This window comes from Rhipicephalus microplus, chromosome 3 (genome assembly GCF_043290135.1).
Source record: "Rhipicephalus microplus isolate Deutch F79 chromosome 3, USDA_Rmic, whole genome shotgun sequence".
NCBI lineage: Eukaryota > Metazoa > Arthropoda > Arachnida > Ixodida > Ixodidae > Rhipicephalus > Rhipicephalus microplus.
Window position 1 is genome coordinate 254,364,785 of NC_134702.1, and position 21,775 is coordinate 254,386,559.

Here is a 21,775-nt window from a genome sequence, read left to right on the forward strand (position 1 = left end):
TGTGGGCAAAGAGAATGCACATAGGGCATAATCGCAACTTCCTCACTACGGTCATTCGTATCATTGCATTGCTTCAGGTCACATTTAGGTGTTTCGATCTTTTGAGGATTCTACTCGCACATCCTACATGGACAGAGTCCTTGAAACTGGCCTCCTGCAACCATGTACCTGGGCGTTGAGACTAGTGCACATCTAGTAAGCACAAGACTTTTAAAGACGACAGTCTTTCTTGGGGACCTTCGACGCAAAAATTTTGGTCTCTCTGTCTGTCTGTACATTTGTCTGTCCACCCCATCTACAGCACCCACCAATGTAGCTCAAGATTTACCATTCATACATGTGAAATTCTCAATTAAAAAGCAATTATTACGCATGTCTGGGGCATCATAACAACACGTATATATTCTGCATGTGCGTCTTTTACTAGAAAAGGCACACATAAGTAACTTTAAGGACCGTAGCGCTTATCACGTTGCGCTGACTGCAACGCTTGCACGAAAAGACGACTGTTTCCACCACTTTGCTAAAACAAGACGGTGGTGGCACCTACCCATCGCCTTGCGTTCTACACCTTATCACCTCCGAGACGGGTGTGCATACCCGTCTCACAGCCACGCACTTTGTTTTCCAAGAAAACTGCCAGATAGCGCTCATGTCTCACGAGTGACGTGACTTGATGCACTCGTTCGCCTCCGCTGCACGCTCGAGGCACTCTAATGCAGCACCTCCAGAATACCATTCACCGATTTCCTTGCACAGAACACCAAATAAATGTTTTGTTCACTCTCTCCACACGCAAGACTATCGTCTTTCGCCGACATTTGCAGATTACATGCAGATACGGGCCCAATTTTTTTTACTGCTTTTCGAAAATTTGAGGTCACTAGAAGATCGTTGTCTGTGTTGCAGTTAGGTCATGGTGCCAGTTTTTTCCACTGCTTCTACGTTGTGTTGTTAGTGTTCCGTATTTCATTTGAATGTGAGGGTCAACTTCATGTGATAAAGATATGATGAAAGAACTCTTGTTACATTCTAGTAATTATGGTACAATAAAGCTAAGCTTACTACAGCACTTACTACCCCATGAAGTGCAACAAATCAAGGTGCTGAAGGCAGTGCACGGTTCTGAACTTCTTCGCTTCGAATCGCAATACTGCGAGGTACAGCCACAAAAATAAATTGACCTTGGTACAGCCCACTGGTGCAGACTTCAATGAGGCCTAAGCACAGCAAGATGATCATGTATGCAGAACATTGGAGAGAACAGTATATGAACTCAGTGATGCTAATGGCTTAGGCTGCTTAGGGGCAGCTTTTGGAGCAGACGAAAATGCGTTTCGGAGCAGCAAAACTGGCTTTCGGAGCAGATAATGCTAGAGTCAATTTTAAGACACTTATTGTGGTCACGAAGTAATCCGTAAACACGGGTTGTGTCGAGCCGAAAAGAACAAAATTGTTCTTTTCTAGCCTTGAGAAAGACAATTCTGCTTGTCAAAATGTCAGCCCGATACAAACCCCTCTTTACGAAATTTTTTCATCACAAAGTTCCATCCACCCCTTCCTGCTGTTTTTTAAATACTGAGTTCATGACACACGAATGACAAGATCACAATGTGCTGCACGCTATTCAAGCATGATAGAGTAAAAAAGGAAGCTATATCACTGACTGATAACCTGACCATATTGCCCCGTTCCATTTCACAAGTTTTTGTTATCGTTCCGAAACACCACACGATTCTCGGCGCAAACCGCGCCTGCAGGTTTCGAGAAGGTTCTGGACTGTAGTAGATCATTTCGATAAGATCACGCCCACTGTGCGAACGGTACAGATTGTTCTGGAACCTACGCCACCGCCAGCGATAACGCTAGAACATTCGACGGCAAGGGTATAAATGCCGACGCGCTTCGCCGCTTGTCAGTTGTTGATCGAAGGCGGACGCTGCGTTCGCCGCTATCAGTCCGAGACTGCTATCTGTGCAAGACTGCTGCTGTAATTAGACTTTCCCTTTACCGGGCACAGGTTCGCCCAAATAAACAGTTAAATCCCAACACGAAGTTTCCTGTCTTTGGCCACGTCACGACCCTGTGACATCTGGTGGAGGTGCTGCTACGTTCATGTACCGGACGCCCCCGTCAAGCCGTGAACCCAGCCCCCGTCGCGGAGAAGACACCGACGCCAACCAAGAGCAGCGAACGAGCCGCCGACAGCAAGGTCTCCCACCGGAGTACGGCCTTCTACAAGACAAGGCGCGGAAAACCAAGACCATGACCTCGACTGCAGCGACAATGACAACCGGAGCGTCCCAGCCCGCGATCGTCATTCATCAACCCAGGGAACCACCAACGTTCCATGGCTCATCGTTTGAAGACCCGGAAACCTGGCTAGAAACATACGACCGTGTGGCCGCCCTCAACCACTGGGACAACGAAGAAAAGCTCCGTCGTGTGTACTTCTACCTGGAAGACACCGCAAGGACCTGGCTAGAGAATCGGGAGTCCACGCTCCGAACGTGGGATGTCTTCTGCGGCGCATTTCTGCAAACGTTCGCAAGCGTCGCTCGCAAAGAGAGAGCCGCTGCTCTACTCGAGACCCGGGTTCAGCTACCAAATGAAAAGGTTGGAATTTTCACAGAGGAGATGACCCGCCTATTTCGTCACGCTGACCCAGACATGCCTGAGGAGAAGAAAGTTCGTTTCCTCATGCGAGGGGTCAAACAGGAGCTCTTCGCGGGACTAATGAGGAATCCACCGAACACCGTCCAAGAATCTGTATCCGAGGCGACCACCATCGAAAAAACGCTAGACATGCGCACCAGACAGTATAATCGTCGCCTGACTCCAGAATGCGCTGCTGCTCAAGCCAGTGACTCCGACGGCCTGCGTGAAACGATCCGAGCGATCGTGCGGGAAGAGCTGCGCAAACTGTTGCCTTCGGCGCAGCCTCAAGTGGATTCGATAGCCGACATTGTGCGAGAAGAAGTCCGGCAATCGCTTCGAATTCCCGAAACACCGCCGCCCGAGCCAGAAACTATGAGCTACGCCGCTGCAGTGCGCCACAACGCTCCTCCCCGTCCACGCCAAAACGCCGCCCCGTCACACTTCCGTCCCCAGACGCCACCGCCGCCACCACCCCCACTGACGTCCTACCGTTCGTTCCCCAGCGGGCCAGCGCAGTGCACCAAGGAAAACGGACGTTTGGCGTGCACCTGACAACTGCCCGCTCTGCTACCACTGCGGCGAGGCCGGGCACACATACCGCCGTTGCCAGTACCGACAGATGGGACTGCGTGGCTTCGCCGTCGATGCACCGCGTCCGCAGCCAGGAGATCGGCCACGTGACATCGCCGAATACCTGGCAGGAACTCAATGGACACCACGAAGTCCTTCCCGTTCGCCGTCGCCCAGCCGCCGCATGTCACCGCACCCCCGGCAGTACTCTGGCCCAACGCGGGGCCGGTCTCCTAGCCCGTATCCGGGAAACTAAGGGCAGCAACCAATGGAGGTGCGGTTGCTGTGCGACGAACTACCGAAGATCCTCCGACGACGACGCCGACGCGACGGAGCTTTTTGAACACAACACCAACCAGGCAAAGCCCTGAAGGCAAAAGCTCACTTACCGAAGGTGGCCGGACGACGCAACATGGAAGCAGCAGAACAAGCCGACGCAGCCGTGACCCGACGCCACGCCCTAACTGTAATGCGAGACGGAGAACCAGCGACCTCGACGTTCTTATCGACGGCCACAGTGTGACTGCTCTCGTCGATACTGGAGCCGACTATTCTGTCATCAGTGGGTCGTTCGCCGCGAAGTTAAAGAAAGTTAGAACAGCTTGGAAAGGCCCTGAAATCCGCACAGCCGGAGGTCATCTTGTAACACCTGCAGGAATCTGCACCGCGAGAGTCACCATTAACGGCCGTATTTATCCTACAGACTTTGTAGTCCTACAGCGTTGCTCGAGAGATGTCATCCTTGGCATGGACTTCTTATGCCTCCATGGTGCTGTCATCTACCTAAAAACAAGGTCGATAACGTTATCCACAGAAGAAGCACTACCGCCACGCACGCCGTCAGGACACCATGCCTTGAATGTGCTGGAAGAACAAGTCACCATTCCGCCTCGCTCAAGCGTCAATATTTCAGTCGGCGCTCCTAAATCACCTGACTTGGAAGGCGTCGTTGAAGGCAGTCAGCATCTGTTGGTCACCGGAAATATTTGCATCGCAAGAGGAATTGCAGAGCTGCGGGGAGGCAAAGCAACGGTTATGCTCACGAATTTCAGCAATGAGTACAAACATGTGAACAAAAGAACAACGGTCGCATACATCGAAGAAATTGTCGAAGCCACCAGTGCTTTCGCCCTCGCCGATTCTGCGAACCTGCTCAGAGGAACCAAGCCCCTCCCATAGCTTTCGACGTCAATCCCAGACTTCTGAACGATAAGCAAGAACAGCTCAAGGCCCTGCTCTTGCAATACGAAGATTGCTTTTCGTCGTCATCGAAAATTCGGCAGACCCCAATCACGAAACATCGAATCATAACCGAAGAAAATGCCAGACCACTCCGTCAGAGTCCGTACAGGGTTTCGACGCGAGAACGTGAGGCAATGAAGAGACAAGTTGATGAAATGCTGCGAGATGACATTATCCAGCCGTCCAAGAGTCCGTGGGCATGCCCCGTGGTGTTAAGTGAAGAAAAAGGATGGGACCTTACGTTTCTGCGTCGATTATCGCCGCCTGAACAAAATCACAAGAAAGGACGTGTATCCTCTCCCACGAATAGACGACGCCCTTGATCGGCTCCATAACGCCAAATACTTCTCGTCAATGGACCTCAAGACTGGCTATTGGCAAATCGAAGTCGACGAAAGAGACCGAGAGAAGACGGCGTTTATAACACGGGACAGCCTCTTCGAGTTTAAGGTGATGCCCTTCGGCCTTTGCTCAGCGCCTGCAACTTTTCAACGCGTTATGGATTCAGTACTGGCAGGATTGAAGTGGCAGACTTGCCTTGTGTACTTGGACGACGTCGTCGTGTTTTCTTCGAGTTTCGACGAGCATCTTCGGCGCCTTGAAGCTGTACTTCAAGCCATCAAGACGTCCGGACTCACACTGAAGCCAGAAAAGTGCAGACTTGCGTATCAGGAGCTCTTGTTTCTGGGGCACAATATCAGCAAGTCTGGAGTTCGTCCCGATCCACGGAAAACAGCCGCCATCGCCGACTTCCCGACGCCCACTGACAAGAAGGCCGTGCGCAGATTTCTGGGCCTGTGCGCCTATTATAGGCGGTTCGTGAAAAACTTCGCCCGCATCGCCGATCCTCTCACTAACCTTACCAAGGCCGACTCGGAGTTCAAGTGGGAAACGCCACAGGAACACGCTTTCCAGGAGCTTAAACATCGCCTCCAGACGTCTCCGTTACTTGCCCATTTCGACAAATTCGCCGAGACAGAAATACATACTGACGCAAGCAGCGTATGTCTTGGCGCCGTTCTTGTGCAGAGGGCAGACGGACTTGAAAGGGTTATTAGTTACGCCAGCCAATCGCTATCCAAAGCAGAAGCAAATTATTCCACAACAGAAAAGGAGTGCCTCGCCATCATCTGGGCTACGTCGAAATTTCGCCCCTACCTCTACGGCAGGCCCTTCAAAGTTGTGAGCGACCACCACGCCTTGTGTTGGCTAGCCACCTTGAAGGACCCTTCAGGTCGCCTCGCACGATGGAGCCTGAGACTTCAAGAATATGACATTACTGTCATTTACAAGTCCGGCAAAAAACACTCCGACGCTGAATGTCTCTCTCGTGCGCCTGTCGACCAACCGCTACCCGACGACTCGGATGACGACTACTTCTTGGGAAGGATAACTACGGACGACTTCGCTGAACGACAGCGGGCCGACCCGGAACTTAAAGCCCTAATTGAATACCTCGAAGGCAGGACCGCCGAAGTCCCGAAGGTATTCAAGCGCGCACTTGCGTCGTTCTTTCTACGAAACGGTCTTCTACAAAAGAAAAACTTTTCACCGCTTCGAGCTAAGTACCTCCTTGTGGTGCTTTCAGCTCTGCGACCAGAACTCCTGCAGGCCCTGCACGACGATCCGACGGCACGGCACCTCGGTGTTTCCCGCACGCTCGCGAGGATACAAGAAAGGTACTACTGGCCACGTCTTACCACCGACGTCACTCGTTATGTGAGGACATGCCGGGACTGTCAGCGACGCAAGACACCGCCGACAAGGCCAGCGGGACTTCTGCAGCCAATTGATCCACCTTGCCGACCTTTCCAGCAGATTGGTATGGACCTACTGGGGCCGTTCCCGACGTCGGCTTTCGGAAACAAGTGGATTGTGGTAGCTACCGACTACCTCACCCGCTACGCCGAGACAAAAAGCAGTGCATCCGAGGTAGCTAAGTTCTTCGTCGAAAATATCGTCCTACGTCACGGCGCCCCGGAGGTCCTTATTACCGACAGAGGAACGGCATTCACTGCCGACTTAACTCAAGCGATCTTGGCATACAGCCAAACAAACCACCGCCGGACGACAGCGTACCACCCACAGACCAACGGCCTCACCGAGCGGCTTAACAAGACGATCGCCGACATGCTGTCAATGTACGTCGATGTCGAACACAAGACGTGGGACACCATTCTTCCGTATGTGACCTTCGCATACAACACGGCGGTGCAGGAGACGACGCAGATATCTCCATACAAATTGGTCTACGGAAGGAGCCCGGCAACGACGCTCGATGCCATGTTACCCAACGTCACCGACGAAGAAAACCTCGATGTGAGCGACTACCTTCAACGCGCCGAAGAAGCCCGACAACTTGCTCGTCTTCGTATCAAGAATCAACAGACGACCGACAGCCACCGTTACAACCTTCGACGACGCTTCGTGGAGTACCAGCCCGGTGAACGTGTTTGGGTGTGGACGCCGATATGCCGACGTGGACTAAGTGAAAAGCTTCTGCGACGGTACTTCGGACCGTACAAGGTGGTTCGACGTCTCGGCCCACTTGATTACGAGGTTGTCCCCGACGGCATCACGAACTCTCAACGACGCCGATCGCGACCTGAAGTCGTCCATGTCGTGCGCCTCAAGCCGTTTCATGCACGTTAACAAACTGAAACAGTGTTTTTTTGTATTATTGTTGTATTGTAATTTATTCATTGTACTTTCTTGCATTATTATTGTACCTTCATCTTTAGTTAAAGCATCGGGACGATGCCTTTTTTTCAGAGGGGGGCAATGCCACGTTCCATTTCACAAGTTTTTCTTATCGTTCCGAAACACCACACGATTCTCGGCGCAAACCGCGCCTGCAGGTTTCGAGAAGGTTCCGGACTGTAGTAGATCATTTCGATAAGATCACGCCCACTGTGCGAACGGTACAGATTGTTCTGGAACCTACGCCACCGCCAGCGATAACGCTAGAACATTCGACGGCAAGGGTATAAATGCCGACGCGCTTCGCCGCTTGTCAGTTGTTGATCGAAGGCCGACGCTGCGTTCGCCGCTATCAGTCCGAGACTGCTATCTGTGCAAGACTGCTGCTGTAATTAGACTTTCCCTTTACCGGGCACAGATTCGCACAAATAAACAGTTAAATCCCAACACGAAGTTTCCTGTCTTTGGCCACGTCACGACCCCGTGACAATATTTAATAGACAAAGCCAATGATAAAATTTCATAGCATAGAACTTCATTATAACGTGACTGAAGATCCGTTGACTGACACTTTTTCAGAGGCCAGATTTTTCAGACGTGCTTGCAAATTAAGACAATTTCACGATAGCATCCCAAGCTCTACTAACGTTTATGGATAAGAACATACAAAATTTTCGATGCTGAAATACTGCAGCGTGCAATTTTTTTTTTTTTTGCTTTCAACCGACAATACAGGTATGAAACAGCATTACTTAAAGGTCTCTACCCTTGTTACATCAATGATCTCGTAGGCTTCAACGAATACTTTAAAAAATCGTTCGATGTCACGGTAATGTCGGAAAGTCAGCTTAGCTGCAATGCACAAGTGCTATGGGGAGAAGCAAATGTAAAAAAAGTCACAGCTTTGTCGCAAAGGCGAAGCAATGAACGCAATAGCAACAAATTGGAAGGTCACGCGCAAAATAAAAGCAGATCCAAACGTTCCCCGCGTTTCTCACGCACGAGTGACGCATGAAACGTACTCACAGGTACAGATGAACACGAATAAAGGTCTTAGCTGTTAGTTCGCGGTGTCTGAAAAGCACGCCCTTTTTGCAAACGGAGGCTGTGGAACGATTGCACTGACCTTTGTGCACACCGTAACTATAACAGAATCATTCCAGTCAAGCCCACTGCCAGCCAAGATGCATGATAAGGAAGATAAGGGCCCGCCAGAGATTGTCCACTCCCATCCTCTTCGCGGGCCAAAATACCCGTGAGAGATAAGAGCCGCAGAGCGCTCATTGCCCCATCTTGCTGATAATGCTGAAAACACGGTAGTTCCCCCCCGAAATGCCCGCCAATAGCTTGCCGTTTGAACGTTCAAGGAGGTTCCCCTCAGTGGCTTTGTGGTTAACGCCTCACATTCGCAACGCGGAGGTCCCATGTTCCATTTCGCGTGCCGGAGTCCAGGAGTCTATTTTTCCTGATTTTTTTTTTCTTGCGTTTTCATACATATAGAAACTTATACATATACGGTGCATGACATCGACACCCACGCCGGCGGCGAAATTCAGCCGAGAGTGTCCATATAATTGCTATCGCAACAAAATATGAAGGGGCCAGTATCACCGCACAGTGAGATGATCTCTAACGAATAAGCACTAGAAATGCTCGAAGACATCATAGCAGCAGTGCGACAAACACGCCAGTAAGACTTCATCGCTGTATGATAAGTGTCTTCAGCTAACTGCTTGTTACTGCATGTGGCGCAATGTCGGCGTATTGCACGCTTTTAATCACTCACCTGCGCCGCCGTCCACGCTGCATTTCTGTGCAAGTTAGCTAAGTGTGACACACAGGCGTGGTGCCTTACGGAAGCAGCTCGCCATTGCCACGCCCGTGTGCGATCAGGAATGAAGTGGGCATCAAGAACACATTTTTATGATAAATTTATGCATATGAAAGCACCCCGGTAGGAACGGCGTCAGCTGTGTAGGTGATGTGCTGCACAAAATTAGAAACCATTGGTCTCGTGTAGCAGCAAGTGCTGCGTAATGCTGAAAATTTTCGTACAGTGGCGCTTCTTCTAAGTGCACACATGCATTGTGGAGGTACTTCTCTATTCTGCCACACCCTTTACGTTCTTCGTCCTTGTTTCCACTCGTTTCATACGATGAATCCGCAATTTATTGCGCACTTTGCTGGTATCGGCGGCACTCATACTGCGACGCATATTTGCAAATGGACATCCGCAGGCCCTGAGTGTATTTACGACAGCCTGGGCGTGCACTCAAATGCCTCATGAGTGTACTCTAAGAGGCATTGGAGCTATTTCAGAAGGGGCTGTGGCAATTTGATTACTTAAGTGAAATAAAAAGTTGTGAATCTTTTTTTCGGAGGATTTCCCAATCCCTGGAAAGTTCGAAAAATCGAGCATTCAGTGCATCCAAGCCATTCATGGTTCGAACAGTGGCAATCAGCCCAGTTTCGTTCGGATCGGGTTGCGTCTTAGGCAGGTGCACCACGATGTCATTTTCAACAGGAGAACCTCAAGCAGTTTCGTTTCTGAAAGTCGGAGCACGCCCCTTGGCACACGTTGGGTGCAGACTCACCAAATTTTGAGGAATTGTAGCAGCGTGTAGCAGCCAGGGCAACTCGGAGCAGTTTTGCACAATTGGCGCAGCGGTAGCATCACTGTGAACTTGAAAAACAAGTACTAAAGAAAGAACCTCAAGCCTATTGTGTGCTGATTTCTCTCCACATTAATTATTTCTTGATAAGCATTTTACATAAGTCATCATGAATAAATTTGTTTATCTACAGATCTACATGCACCTGACAAACCTGCACAGAACAGTGCTCACCAGGGGGGCTTGACAGCCTTCCCATGAAAGAAGTGGCCCTGGGTGAAGTCCAGGTAGCGCTTCATGGGGAACTGCACAAAGCACAATGTGACAGTCATACTATGGCCTATAATGGCAGACACATGACAACCTGGTTATTCAGTTTGTGTAGCAGGCACATCTCCTCAAAAAATGCGAACTTGGGCACTTTGCTACAGTTTGTACAAATGTGTTGCTTTTGGAATCTCATGCTCTGCCAGGCTATCCAAAAAACTAAATGAGTATTCGCAAAGGCCACGCTGAAATTACTGCAAACAAGTATGATTGGGTAGATTTGGTGTGAACATCACCCTCTTTATTGTAATGTAACTGTTCCTGGCATGGTAGTGAGCATTCCTTTGAATCAAAACACGCCAAGCATAAAATTACATAACAGAGACAAGTACCTCTGACATTCAACTGAAAAGTGTGCTGCCCCCAACGAGCACAAACCAAAGGTTGCCAAGAAACTATTGAGTGTGTTAAGACATATACAGTTAAACCTGCTTATAATGAACCTCCAGATAACGAATTACTGGATATAATGAAGTTTTTTTATTCTCTGCCGTCGCTCCATAGGAGCACATGTATTTGCTACCTCTATGTAAGAAAGTAACCGCGGGAGACAACCTTGATATAACGAATTTTCCCCACGGACAATCTTGGAATTTCACTCCGCATTTCGGCATTTTGGTACAAGCATGCATTTTCCGCCGCTGCCCCACGCGGGCCTCGTCCACGTGAGGCGATTTGATTGATATGTGGGGTTTAACGTCCCAAAACCACCATATGATTATGAGAGACGCCGTAGTGGAGGGCTCCGGAAATTTCGACCACCTGGGGTTCTTTAACGTGCACCCGAATATGAGCACACGGGCCTACAACATTTCCGCCTCCATCGGAAATGTAGCCGCTGCAGCCGGGATTCGAGCCCGCGCCCTGCGGGTCAGCAGCCGAGTACCTTAGCCACTAGACCACCGCGACGGGGCCACGTGAGGCGGGTCTGCACCTTACGAGCCGGCGTTGCCCTCCTTTCTCGTCGCTGCGGTCGCATGCGCAGGTGTGCCTCCCCCCCTCCAAACCAAAATAATAAAAAAGCTGATTTTGCACGTTACTTAAATTGATTGAAAAAACTGATATTGCACACTTTTAGTTAGCATCACTTATGTGGGGCCTCGCTACATATGGAGGGCGCTTTACCAAATAGTTTTCGCGGTAACCGTGTCAGTGTCCATGTCGTTCCCTCTTCATTTTCGACGCCATGCGCGCATGCATAGTTTCACTGCGCGTGCATGGTGTGTGTGTGTGTGTGTGTGTGTGTGTGTGTGTGTGTGTGTGTGTGTGTGTGTGTGTGTGTGTGTATGTGTGTGTGTGTGTGCGTGCGTGCGTGCGTGCGTGCGTGCGCGCGTGCGTGCGTGCGCGTGCGTGCGTGCGTGCGTGCGTGTGTGCGTGTGTGTGTGTGTGTGTGTGTGTGTGTGTGTGTGTGTGTGTGTGTGTGTGTGTGTGTGTGTGTGTGTGTGTGTGTGTGTGTGTGTGTGTGTGTGTGTGCGCGTGCGTGTGTGTGTGTGTGTGCGTGTGTGTGTGTGTGTGCGCGTGCGTGTGTCGACGACGTTCAGCTTTGCTTTTTTTTATTCACTTACGTATATGGGCAGTCTTGGTTGGGTTTTTGCTGCCGCCGCCTTCATACATCGTATATGTATACATACCTATATATATAGAAACTCAAGAAATAAAAAAGCCGCCCACACTCGGCGCTCAGCTCATCACGATGTGCCGACGGACACTTATCTCCCACGCGTACTTTGCCCCGCGAAAGCGGAGGGGGAGATGGGGGTTAAATGCTTGTGCGCGCGTGCTTATCCTTCGGTGGGGAGAATCGCGCGCCTTAGACTTTGACCGGAATGATTGCGTTTGCTCTTTTCACACAGTCCCTTCGCGTTGAAACCGCATTGATACTCGCCGAGATAGCAAGTGCGCCAGCGATCGCGACCGCCCTTAAAATCCAAGTTCATTATTGCTACTTAAGCGTTCTCCCCCCCCCCCCCACTCCCCACATTGTTTAATGCTCGTTTAAGACAGGTGGTTTAGTTTCTGTTTGAGCATTCGATGGCAGTTCTAACACGCGGGAGATGTTATGCACTTTCTAGGCGATAGGGATGGGCTGACTCAAGTGATCTCCGCATCAGCAGGGCTCGCGCGCTTTTTACACGCTTGTGAAAGTTACAATGCGCGGGGGCATGCTGTCAGTTTGGACTTGTTGCAGGAACATGGCGGCGACAACAAGAACAGGCCGAGAGAGTCGATATAATTGCGTGATATAGTGAGTGTTAGGGGCTAGCTCTGCCATCAGTCCCCCTTTTGTTTAATTTATGCATTTATTTTCCAAATTTTTGTACCAAACCTGCATTGTACCAAACCTCTTTGTAACAAATTTTTCCGGGAATTTATCAATTTTGTTATATCTAGGTTTAACTGTAGCTGCCAAAGTGCTCATTCCAATTTTAGAGCAACAAACCTAATGTGTCAAACCTACAGAGCTTTCATAACTTCATTACACTTATGTCCTGTACACTGCTGAGCCCATATAATTTACCCAATCACAAGCGAACGCTCCAAACATGCTGAGCACAGGTGGAACAGCTTAGGTCACTTTCGAACAGGGTTTAGTTGGAAGCTGAAAACAAAATTACATGAACATTTCATTTCAGCCCTTGCATGTTGTTTGCACATAACACAGTGGGTTAAAAAAAATACAGGTTAGAATGGTGCAAGTCTAACAATGGCTCCTATATTCTAAGTATGTAACCATGGAAAAATAAAAGGGGTGGTCGGATCAGCCAGCCGTCAAACACATAACTTGTGCTTGGTAGACAAGTATGCATGGTTGCTGTTTTCTTTATTAATATTGTTAAACCTGGGAGGGTCATCACAGGAATGGATAAGGAATCAAGTATGCTTCAATAAGAAACAGGAGCAACATAAATGTGAAGGCGATTTTAAGGGCAATGCTTGTTTCATACATTGTTAAACCTGGGAGGGTCATCACAGGAATGGATAAGGAATCAAGTATGCTTCAATAAGAAACAGGAGCAACATAAATGTGAAGGCGATTTTAAGGGCAATGCTTGTTTCATACATATGCAAAGAAGAGTAAAAAAAAAAGAAATGAAAAATAGCACAAATGCACTCGTCGCATCTACAGCATGGCGTTATGAGTCAGTGGCTAAGAACGCTGCGTTACCTAAATACGCAGAAGCATGAAGCTTGTTTAAAGCCAGTGAACCGAGCAGTACGCTCATTCACTAATTACGCATGGCAAATATCTATACTTAAGTGAGTCATTCCACGTCAATAGAGGTTATATATACATACTCTGTCTGTGTCTGAAAGATATATTCGGTGTTAATATAAAAAAGCTCATTATGAACAATAAGGAACTTTAATCTTTCCACTGCTGTCCTTACTTCTAAAGGAAGAACATTTGTTCATCAGTCTACATGAGTGTCACAACAAAACAATCACCGTCACAATTTACTTACAAAATCAGGAGTACAAAAATTCGGCAACCAATTAAGCACTTAGGTGTCACTATCATGCATAACATAAGTTGGTGTTAGCATGTTGCCAACATTTGTAGATCAGCTCAGTGGAAGCTGGGAATGCTATGACCCAAACTAAAACAGGCATCTCCTGATGTAAAGCTTAAGGCTTACACTACAGTTGTTCAGCCCACTCTGGGTATACTGTGGGAGTCGTACCGATTAACTTTAATAAATCAGATCGAGCGAGTGCAGCATCTTGCAGCACGCTTATTTTTCCAAGTACAGAAGGATTGAATTCGTCACTGCATTGATTAACAAGGCAAACCTTCAAAGTTAAGCTTCATGCAGAAAAATAGCCAGACTATGAAATTTTTTATCAACTGTATGATCATATGCTAAACATGAATCCTGGACTCTACTCGCGGCCTCCAGGCAGAGTGTCACCTCGGTCCTCCCACTCTTATGATGTGAGAACTTCTGCATCCAATCCAGAGTTGATGTCAGCAAGCTTCCTTTCTTAGTGAAAACAATTGAAGACTGGAATAATCTAAGCCTGGAAATGTTTGATGATGTGATTTCGCTCAAGAGTTTTCCTGAAAAACTGCAGTCACTGGGTGTATAATATCGAAATCCTTATTATGCATAACTGCAGTGCTGTTGTTTTATATAAATTCTTTATGCACCGTGTATAGCTGTGTGTTTTTTGTTTTTTTTAGTTTGCATTGTGCCATTTATGCTATGCTGTTTGCATTTATTTTGTCTGTACTGTAAACTTTCCCACCCTATAACAGCCCGAAGAGGCTAACAGTATTGAAAATAAATCAGAATAAAAAGTAATTTTGACACGTTTCAGTCAGGGAGTGACTACGATGGCATTTATCGCTGGCCTTTGAACTCAATCTAATTAGTGTGAATTTATTCCCATGTAAGGGTCTGATGCTGTTCTGGCATATCCCATAATGTAGTTATTGTAGTATCCTATAATCTAGTTAATGGCATGCTAGTTAAATTGTTAGTCAAATTATTAGTCAAACAATACACGTTCTCAAGTGCTGCAAGAATGCATTGATATTCTTGGTGTGCCTTTAGAAAAATCTTTAATTTTTTTACGTCTACGTAGCCTGACCTTCACAAGTTGTCAAATGTTCTACTGATTTACAAGGCCGATGACATAACCATCCTTGAACTACTGCCCCATTTCTATTTTAAGTACCATGAGTATTGTGTTTGAAAAACTATTAATTAACTGAATCATGTTTTTCTTAGAACACGAAAGTATTCTTACATCCTGTCAACCTGAGTTTAGAAAGGATAGATCAACTGACACAGCTGTTTTCTCACTTTCCGAAAGTATAAATTTTTAATTTATCAATAACAGTACAACAGTTACAGGTATATTTCTTTTTATAAGGAAAGCCCTTGATACAATCAACCACGGAATATTATTCAAATAAACTAGAAAGCTATGGCTTTCGTGGAATGTGCCTTCAGTTTTTTAAAGGGCCACTCACCAGGTTTGACAATTTTGAGCTGACAAGCGCAATGCGTAGATGGGGCGTTCACATTCACGTCTGCCAAAATTTCCAACGCTACACACCCTGGAAACAAGTCAAACTTAAAGACGAACGCTGCTCTCCCCTCCTTTCGGGGTTGCCCGCCCAGAGAATGAAGACTTAAAGACGAACGCTGCTCTCCCCTCCTTTCGGGGTTGCCCGCCCAGAGAATGAGGGCATGATGTGCACTTAGAAAGTGCCCTACGTTCAGGGCAGTGCAGTGAATTGGTCCTCTACATAGATGACTCTGCTCTGACGTTGCCAACAGCGGCACGTGACATGGCGAAAATTATTTAACACAACATGCGTAGTTTACGTAATTTGTTGCTTGAAGACACCAACAAAAACTTGAGATATTTATGTAACTTGTTGCTTCAAGAGACCAATAAAAACTTGAGATAAATAATGATATGCAATAAGAAAACGTGTGCGTCTTTTTTTCCATTTTTTTTCTCGTAAATTTCAAAGAGATGCAGTAATAACGTGCCGGCATTCTGCATGCATTCATGTCCCCACGGTCAGTGCACTGAGCAGAGGACAGCCATGGAAGCGAAAGTAATGCTCCTACATGTTCGCGCACTCATTGTGCTTATCTATTCTACAGTGTCTAAGCAAGTGCATCCAAACCATCCCGCAGAAACAGGCAGTAGACCCCAACACAATGCTAGTCAACAAAACAACGGTGCTCGCGTGCTAGGAGGTAGGGCTTGATGACGATATGTGAGGTTTAACATCCCAAAACCATATGATTATGAGAGACGCCGTAGTGGAGGGCTCCGGAAATGCCGACCACCTAGGATTCTGTAACATGCACCCAAATTTGAGCACGTGGGCCTGCAACATTTCCGCCAACAACTTCCACAGTCTAACTAAAATTCGATATGGGGCCTAGTGAGTGGCCCTTAGAAACTATCTATAAAACTGCAAGCAGACAGTACAGCTAGCTGATACCCAATCAGAGTTTCTTGAAACAACAATAGCAGTACCTAAAGGTATTTTTCGCACTGTATATTAATGACCTACCTAGCATAGAAAAAATCTTTTTAATATTTATGTATGCTGACGATACAGTTCTCATAAGCACTCAAGATTCTTTTGACCGTATTTCAGCATGTGCAAGCTCAGAGCTTCTTCATATCTACAAGTGGTAGTCTTCAAATAAACTCACTTTAAATACAGAGAAAACCAAGTACATTGCACTTACTTTACCACGGCGAACCTTTAAGAAACACGGATGCACACTTACAATAAATATTTCAGTGCTAGAACGCGTACATTCAATAAAATACCTAGGCACTGTACTTGATGTAAATTTTAACCTCATACTATTGACGAAGTCTGCAGAAAACTCGGTAAGGCTTGTTTTTTCTATGGAAATGTCGAAACAACTTTAATATACCAACCTTATGAGTAATTTACTATAAGGCATTCCATAGCCACTTAAACTACTGCGTGCAATCTGCTTTATAACCAATTCGGACTGTACGGCACATACGCTACCACTCTTCTGAAACCTAAATATCATGCCGTTCAGCATGCAAATAAATTATAAAACAGCACTTATGGTCAATTCTAGTCCAACTATCTACTTTGCTTATCACATTTCTTCTGTTCTAGTAACGAAAGCCGCAACAAAGTAAAAGGAAACTATCTCACTTAGCAAACAAAGAATGCACACGGCAACAGAACGTTAAGGGAGTTGCCGTGTGGAATAACCTTCCACAAGAAAAAAAACAAAATATTGTGAGGAACCAGTTTATTCAGCCAGGCTCGAGCTAAATCACGCTGGTGATGATATTTACAGATGAAGAAGATGTACAGGTGTTGATGATATCAAAGAGAATAAAGAGTCATTCGGTTGTCGCGCTCACACTAATTCCCCCCCCCCCCCGCGCGATGAAAGCGGCCGCCTGGTCGCTTGATAGTATTATGAAATGTGTCGCGCATAAGACTTTAAACGAGATTCTTGCACTATCTCTGTTCCTCGGCAACGATGATCAGGATTAGCGCTAAGAGAAGAAACGCGGTAATTGACAGGAGATGTGTGTTCGATCACCTTGTACGGCCCAATGAAGTGACTGATGAATTTGTCGCATAGGCCGGGGACGTGTAGTGGTGTCCATAGAAGAACTTCGTCGCCAGGGGAAAAACTCACAACACGGCGAGACGAGCAATAGCGAGATTTTCGAGTGTCTTGAGAGAGGCCGGTGTTAACACGGGCCTGGTGACGGCAGTGTGTGAGACGAGATAGAAATTCTTCAAAGAAAGGAGCCGTCGAGGGTGCAGGGGCCGAAGGAAAGAGACATCCAGAGCGAAACTCGGCGAGCAACCATGAACGAGAAAAAATCGAGAAAAGACGGTAGTGTGTTGAGCAGCCGTATTATAGGCGAATGTCACGAAGGGTAGAATTGCATCCCAGTTCGTGTGATTGGGGTGAATGTTTATGGCGATCATGTCCGATTGGGTCCGATGAAACCGTTCAGTCGATCTGTTGGTCTGCGGGTGGTAGCTAGAAGTGGTCTTGTGAACAGTGTTCGAGGCACGCAAAACTTGTTCAACAATGGAAGAGAAAAAGACTTTGCCACGATCACTCAGGAGAATGTGTGGAGCTCCATGACGCAAAAAGATGTGGCGAAAAAAGAAATCGGCGATCTCAGTGGCAGTCCCAGATGGTATAGAAGCTGTTTCTGCGTAGCGGGTAAGGTGGTCGACGGCCGTGACAATCCAGCGATTCCCATTGGATGATATAGAAAGAGGGCCATACAAGTTGATTCCAACGACTTCAAAAGGCGAGGCAGGACAAGGGAGGTTGCATTAAGCCAGCCGGAGCAGTTGTCGGTCGTTTTCGCCGTTGGCAATGGACACAGGAGGCGACGTACTTAGCAATGGCTGAAGAGAGGCCAGGCCAAAAACAACAACTTCGTATTTTATAGTAAGTCTTGTGATAGTCTAGATGAGCGGCGGTTGGATCATCATGAAAGAAAGGTTTCCAGAACTTCACGTTGCAGAGAACGTGGGATGACGGGTACCCACTTGTTGCCATCATTGTGGTAAATGTAGCGACATAAAGCATCACCGACAAGCTTAAATTGTTTAAGTTGTCGATGGAGTCTGGCGTTTGGAGGAGTAGTAGAGCCGGTCAAGCGGGCAACAATGGTGCGGCAGTATGGGTCGACACATTGTTGTGAAACAAAGACGGATAGGGTGGCAGGTGATGAACTTAGCGCAGCGATTGGAGAGGTGCTGTCGTTTTGGAGTATCGATGGTGAGTGGCTTCCACTGGGCAAAGGACAGCGCGATAGAGCATCAGCATCTTGATGCTTCTTCCCAGATCTGTAGGCGACATCGAAATCATACTCCTGCAAACGAAGCGCCCAGCGACCGAGGCGACCCGATACGTTTTTCAGCGATGAAAGCCAGCATAGGGCGTTATAGTCGGTCACGACGGTAAAATGACGGCCGTGAAGATATGGTCGGAATCTTTGCACTGCCCAAACAACAACAAAGCACTCCTGCTCGGTGATAGTGTTCTTCTTTTCTGGAGCGGTAAGAGCACAACTTGCGTAAGCAACGACGCGTTCGCGTGAGTTTTTGTCACGCTGCAAGAGTACCGCACCAAGACCATGACTACTTGCATCGATGTGAAGGATGGTGGGTGCGGTGGAATCGAAGTGGCAGAGTATCGGATCCGACGTGAGGGCTTGCTTCAATGCCGTGAAAGCGCTTTTGCAGTCTTCGGACCAAATGAAGGGGACGTTCCTTGCGAGGAGTTGATGGAGCGGAGTCGCAAGTTCCGCGAAGCCACGTATGAAGCGCCGGAAGTAAGAAGATAACCCAAGAAAGCTGCGCAGGTCCTTTTGACGTAGTGGATGAGGAAAATCGAGGACGGCGGCAAGCTTCTCGTGGTCGGGCCGAATTCCTTCTTTGCTGACAAGGTGGCCGAGAACCTTGATTGTCTTGCTAGCAAAGGTACATTTCTCGGTGTTAAGCTGTAGAACGGCTTTTGCAAGGCATCTGAGGACTTCGTCAAGATGTTGTAGATGCTGCGAGAACGTGGATGAAAATACTACTATGTCATCGAGATAGCACAGACACGTTTTCCATTTCAAACCACGCAATACGCCGTCTATCATGCGTTCGAAGGTCGCGGGCGCATAACAGAGTCCAAAAGGCATCACATTAAATTCGTACAACCCATCTGGCGTTAAAAAAACGGTCTTCTCTTTATCAGACTCCGACATTGGTATCTGCCAGTAGCCTGACCTAAGGTCGAGGCTAGAAAAATACTCTGCGCCCTGTAATGAATCCAGTGCATCGTCGATCCGAGGGAGGGGATAAAGATCCTTGCGCGTTATTTTGTTTAGCGCACGGTAATCGACGCAGAAACGCACTGTCCCATCTTTCTTTTGAACGAGAACAACTGGGGATGACTAGGGACTCGAGGAAGGACGTATGATGTTGCGTCGTAGCATGTCTGAGACGTTTTCCTCGATGATCTTGCGTTCTGCCTGAGACACGCGATATGGACGCCGATGTACAATACAAGAGCCGTTAGTCTGGATGCTGTGAGTAGCGGTGGTAGTCATGCCAAGGGCGGGCGATTTCACGTCAAATAGAGAACGGTGTCTATTTAACAGGGCGAGCAAATCTTCAATTTGATCAGGTGTTAAGTCAGTGCTTATGGTTGCCGACACAGGTGTGGAAGAGGCATTGAATGGCAGTGATTGTGACTTTGGGACATCGTTGTGGTTGTTGTTCGGAAGAGTAACAATCGCAACAGGCTCACTGTCGACTGCGCAAGATACTGTTGAGCCACAGGGGAGCAGTACACACTCAGGCATTTGATTTATTGCGGTTAGGTACGTAGACCCATCGAAGAAGCAAATAAGCCCTGGTGTGATCACAATGCCCCTACGTAGGGTATGGCCGTAAGAGAGAATTAGTACGTCACCATCCACAATGTCGGTGCAATTAACACTTATATTTTCTTCGATGTATGGCCGAAGTACATAATCTGACGTGGTGACAAGGCGGATGCGTCCATCGTGTTCAAGCGGAGAAGAGTCAGTGGCATTTAGATGCAGGAAGCGCTGATGACATATGAAAGCGGACGCAGAAGACAAGAAATCCCACCCCAGAATGAGAGCGTGGGTGCACTCACGAAATACCGTGAAAACAATGTGATGACGAATGCCTTCTATGCAGACACGAACGGTTCACTGTGCAAGTGGACGAATGAGAGCGTTGGTCACCGCACGTAGAGGTGGGCCGCCATAAGGCGTGGTGAAAAAATCAGCACGAATAATCGAAACGGCAGCGCTAGTGTCTACAAGAGCCTCAGCGCTTCTACAAACACTACTATCAAATTCGATGACCGCTCTGGAGGAATTGTTAGCTGTCCGGTGGATGCAGTTTCCCCTTCTAAAACTGCATTGGGGAGTTTTCTGCGTGGGCGTTCGTGGAATGGGAGGCGGGCCGCAGAAGCGACACTGAACGGCGACCTGGCGAAGGGGACCTGCGGCGAGACGTACGGGAATTCCCAGGCATGTCAGCATGGTAGGTAGGAGACGGTGAACAGTAATAGGACAATCGAGAGGGTGTTCGTAGGTAATTCATGGTAGGACGGAAGCTTCGATGTTCTTCAGGAGCGTAGCCGCGTTGCTCGTCTTGTTGGCGCCTTCGACAAAACCGAGCAATATGTCCTCGATAGCCGCAGTAGTAAAAGATTGGTCGAGGTGGGCGCTGAGGTGCGTAGTAAGGAAGCCACAGGAGTATGGTCTGCTGTTGTAGGCACAGAAACGGTGGGTGCGGCAGAGAGCACGGCAACTTCGGCGTACGTGCACGTCTGACGCACGCAGGGACTGTTGGAACACGTCGGACGCGATGCGGAGGCGATCTTTTGTTTAATCAGGTCTCGCAAGCTATCTTTTTCAGAAGGGAAAGTAACTTCCGCAGCACAGAAAGAGCAGCGCCCGTGAAGCTCTTCACGAACGATGTCGCGAATAAGCGCACGCAAGTCGAGGGGTGCCGGCAAACGAATGTCGGTGGCATTGTAGCAAAGGCGAAGAGACTGAAGCTCATCAAGCCGCTGACAGATGGTTATCACGTCCTGGGTGATGGCAGGATTTTGCCTGGCAAGGGCGTTAAAGGCGACGATGTTAATGCCTTTAATAATGCGGCGTATTTGGTCGTTCTGAGACATGCTGGTGTTAACGCGCTTGCACAGTGCAAGGACATCCTCAATATAAGAGGTGTAAGATTCACCCGGCAGCTGCGTGCGTTCAGCGAGCTTCTTCTTTGCTGCTTCAGTGCAAACTGCAGGGGCACCAAATATCTGACGAATTTGCTGCTTGAAAGTGTCCCAGTCGGGAAGATCCGGGTGGTGGTTCCAGAACCAAGTTTTCGCAACATCAGACAAGTAAAATGGGACGCTGCGCAACTTCTGTGGATTGTCTCACCTGTTCAAATCGCTGACAAGGTCGTAGTTCTTGATCCAGTCTTCGACATTATCGCCTCGGAGACCGGAAAACACAGGTGGATCACGCAGGTGAATGTTGTTGGGCGGAGCGGGTGGCGGTGGCTGCAATAGGACGGCGGCGTTGGATGGGCCAGGGTTTTCTTGGGCCGCCATGGCAGGGATTGTATG

At 48.1% G+C, this 21,775-nt stretch overlaps 1 protein-coding gene across 1 annotated transcript in view; it reads right to left on the bottom strand.

Annotated features, from left to right (window-relative positions):
- Positions 1-21,775, bottom strand: part of nes (lysophosphatidylcholine acyltransferase 3 protein nessy) — a 179,714-nt gene that overhangs the window by 41,444 nt on the left and 116,495 nt on the right. The window contains exon 7 of the mRNA XM_037420032.2: positions 10,017-10,087. Within this exon, the coding sequence (XP_037275929.2) occupies positions 10,017-10,087 (71 nt within the window). The remainder of the gene's footprint in view (positions 1-10,016; positions 10,088-21,775) is intronic.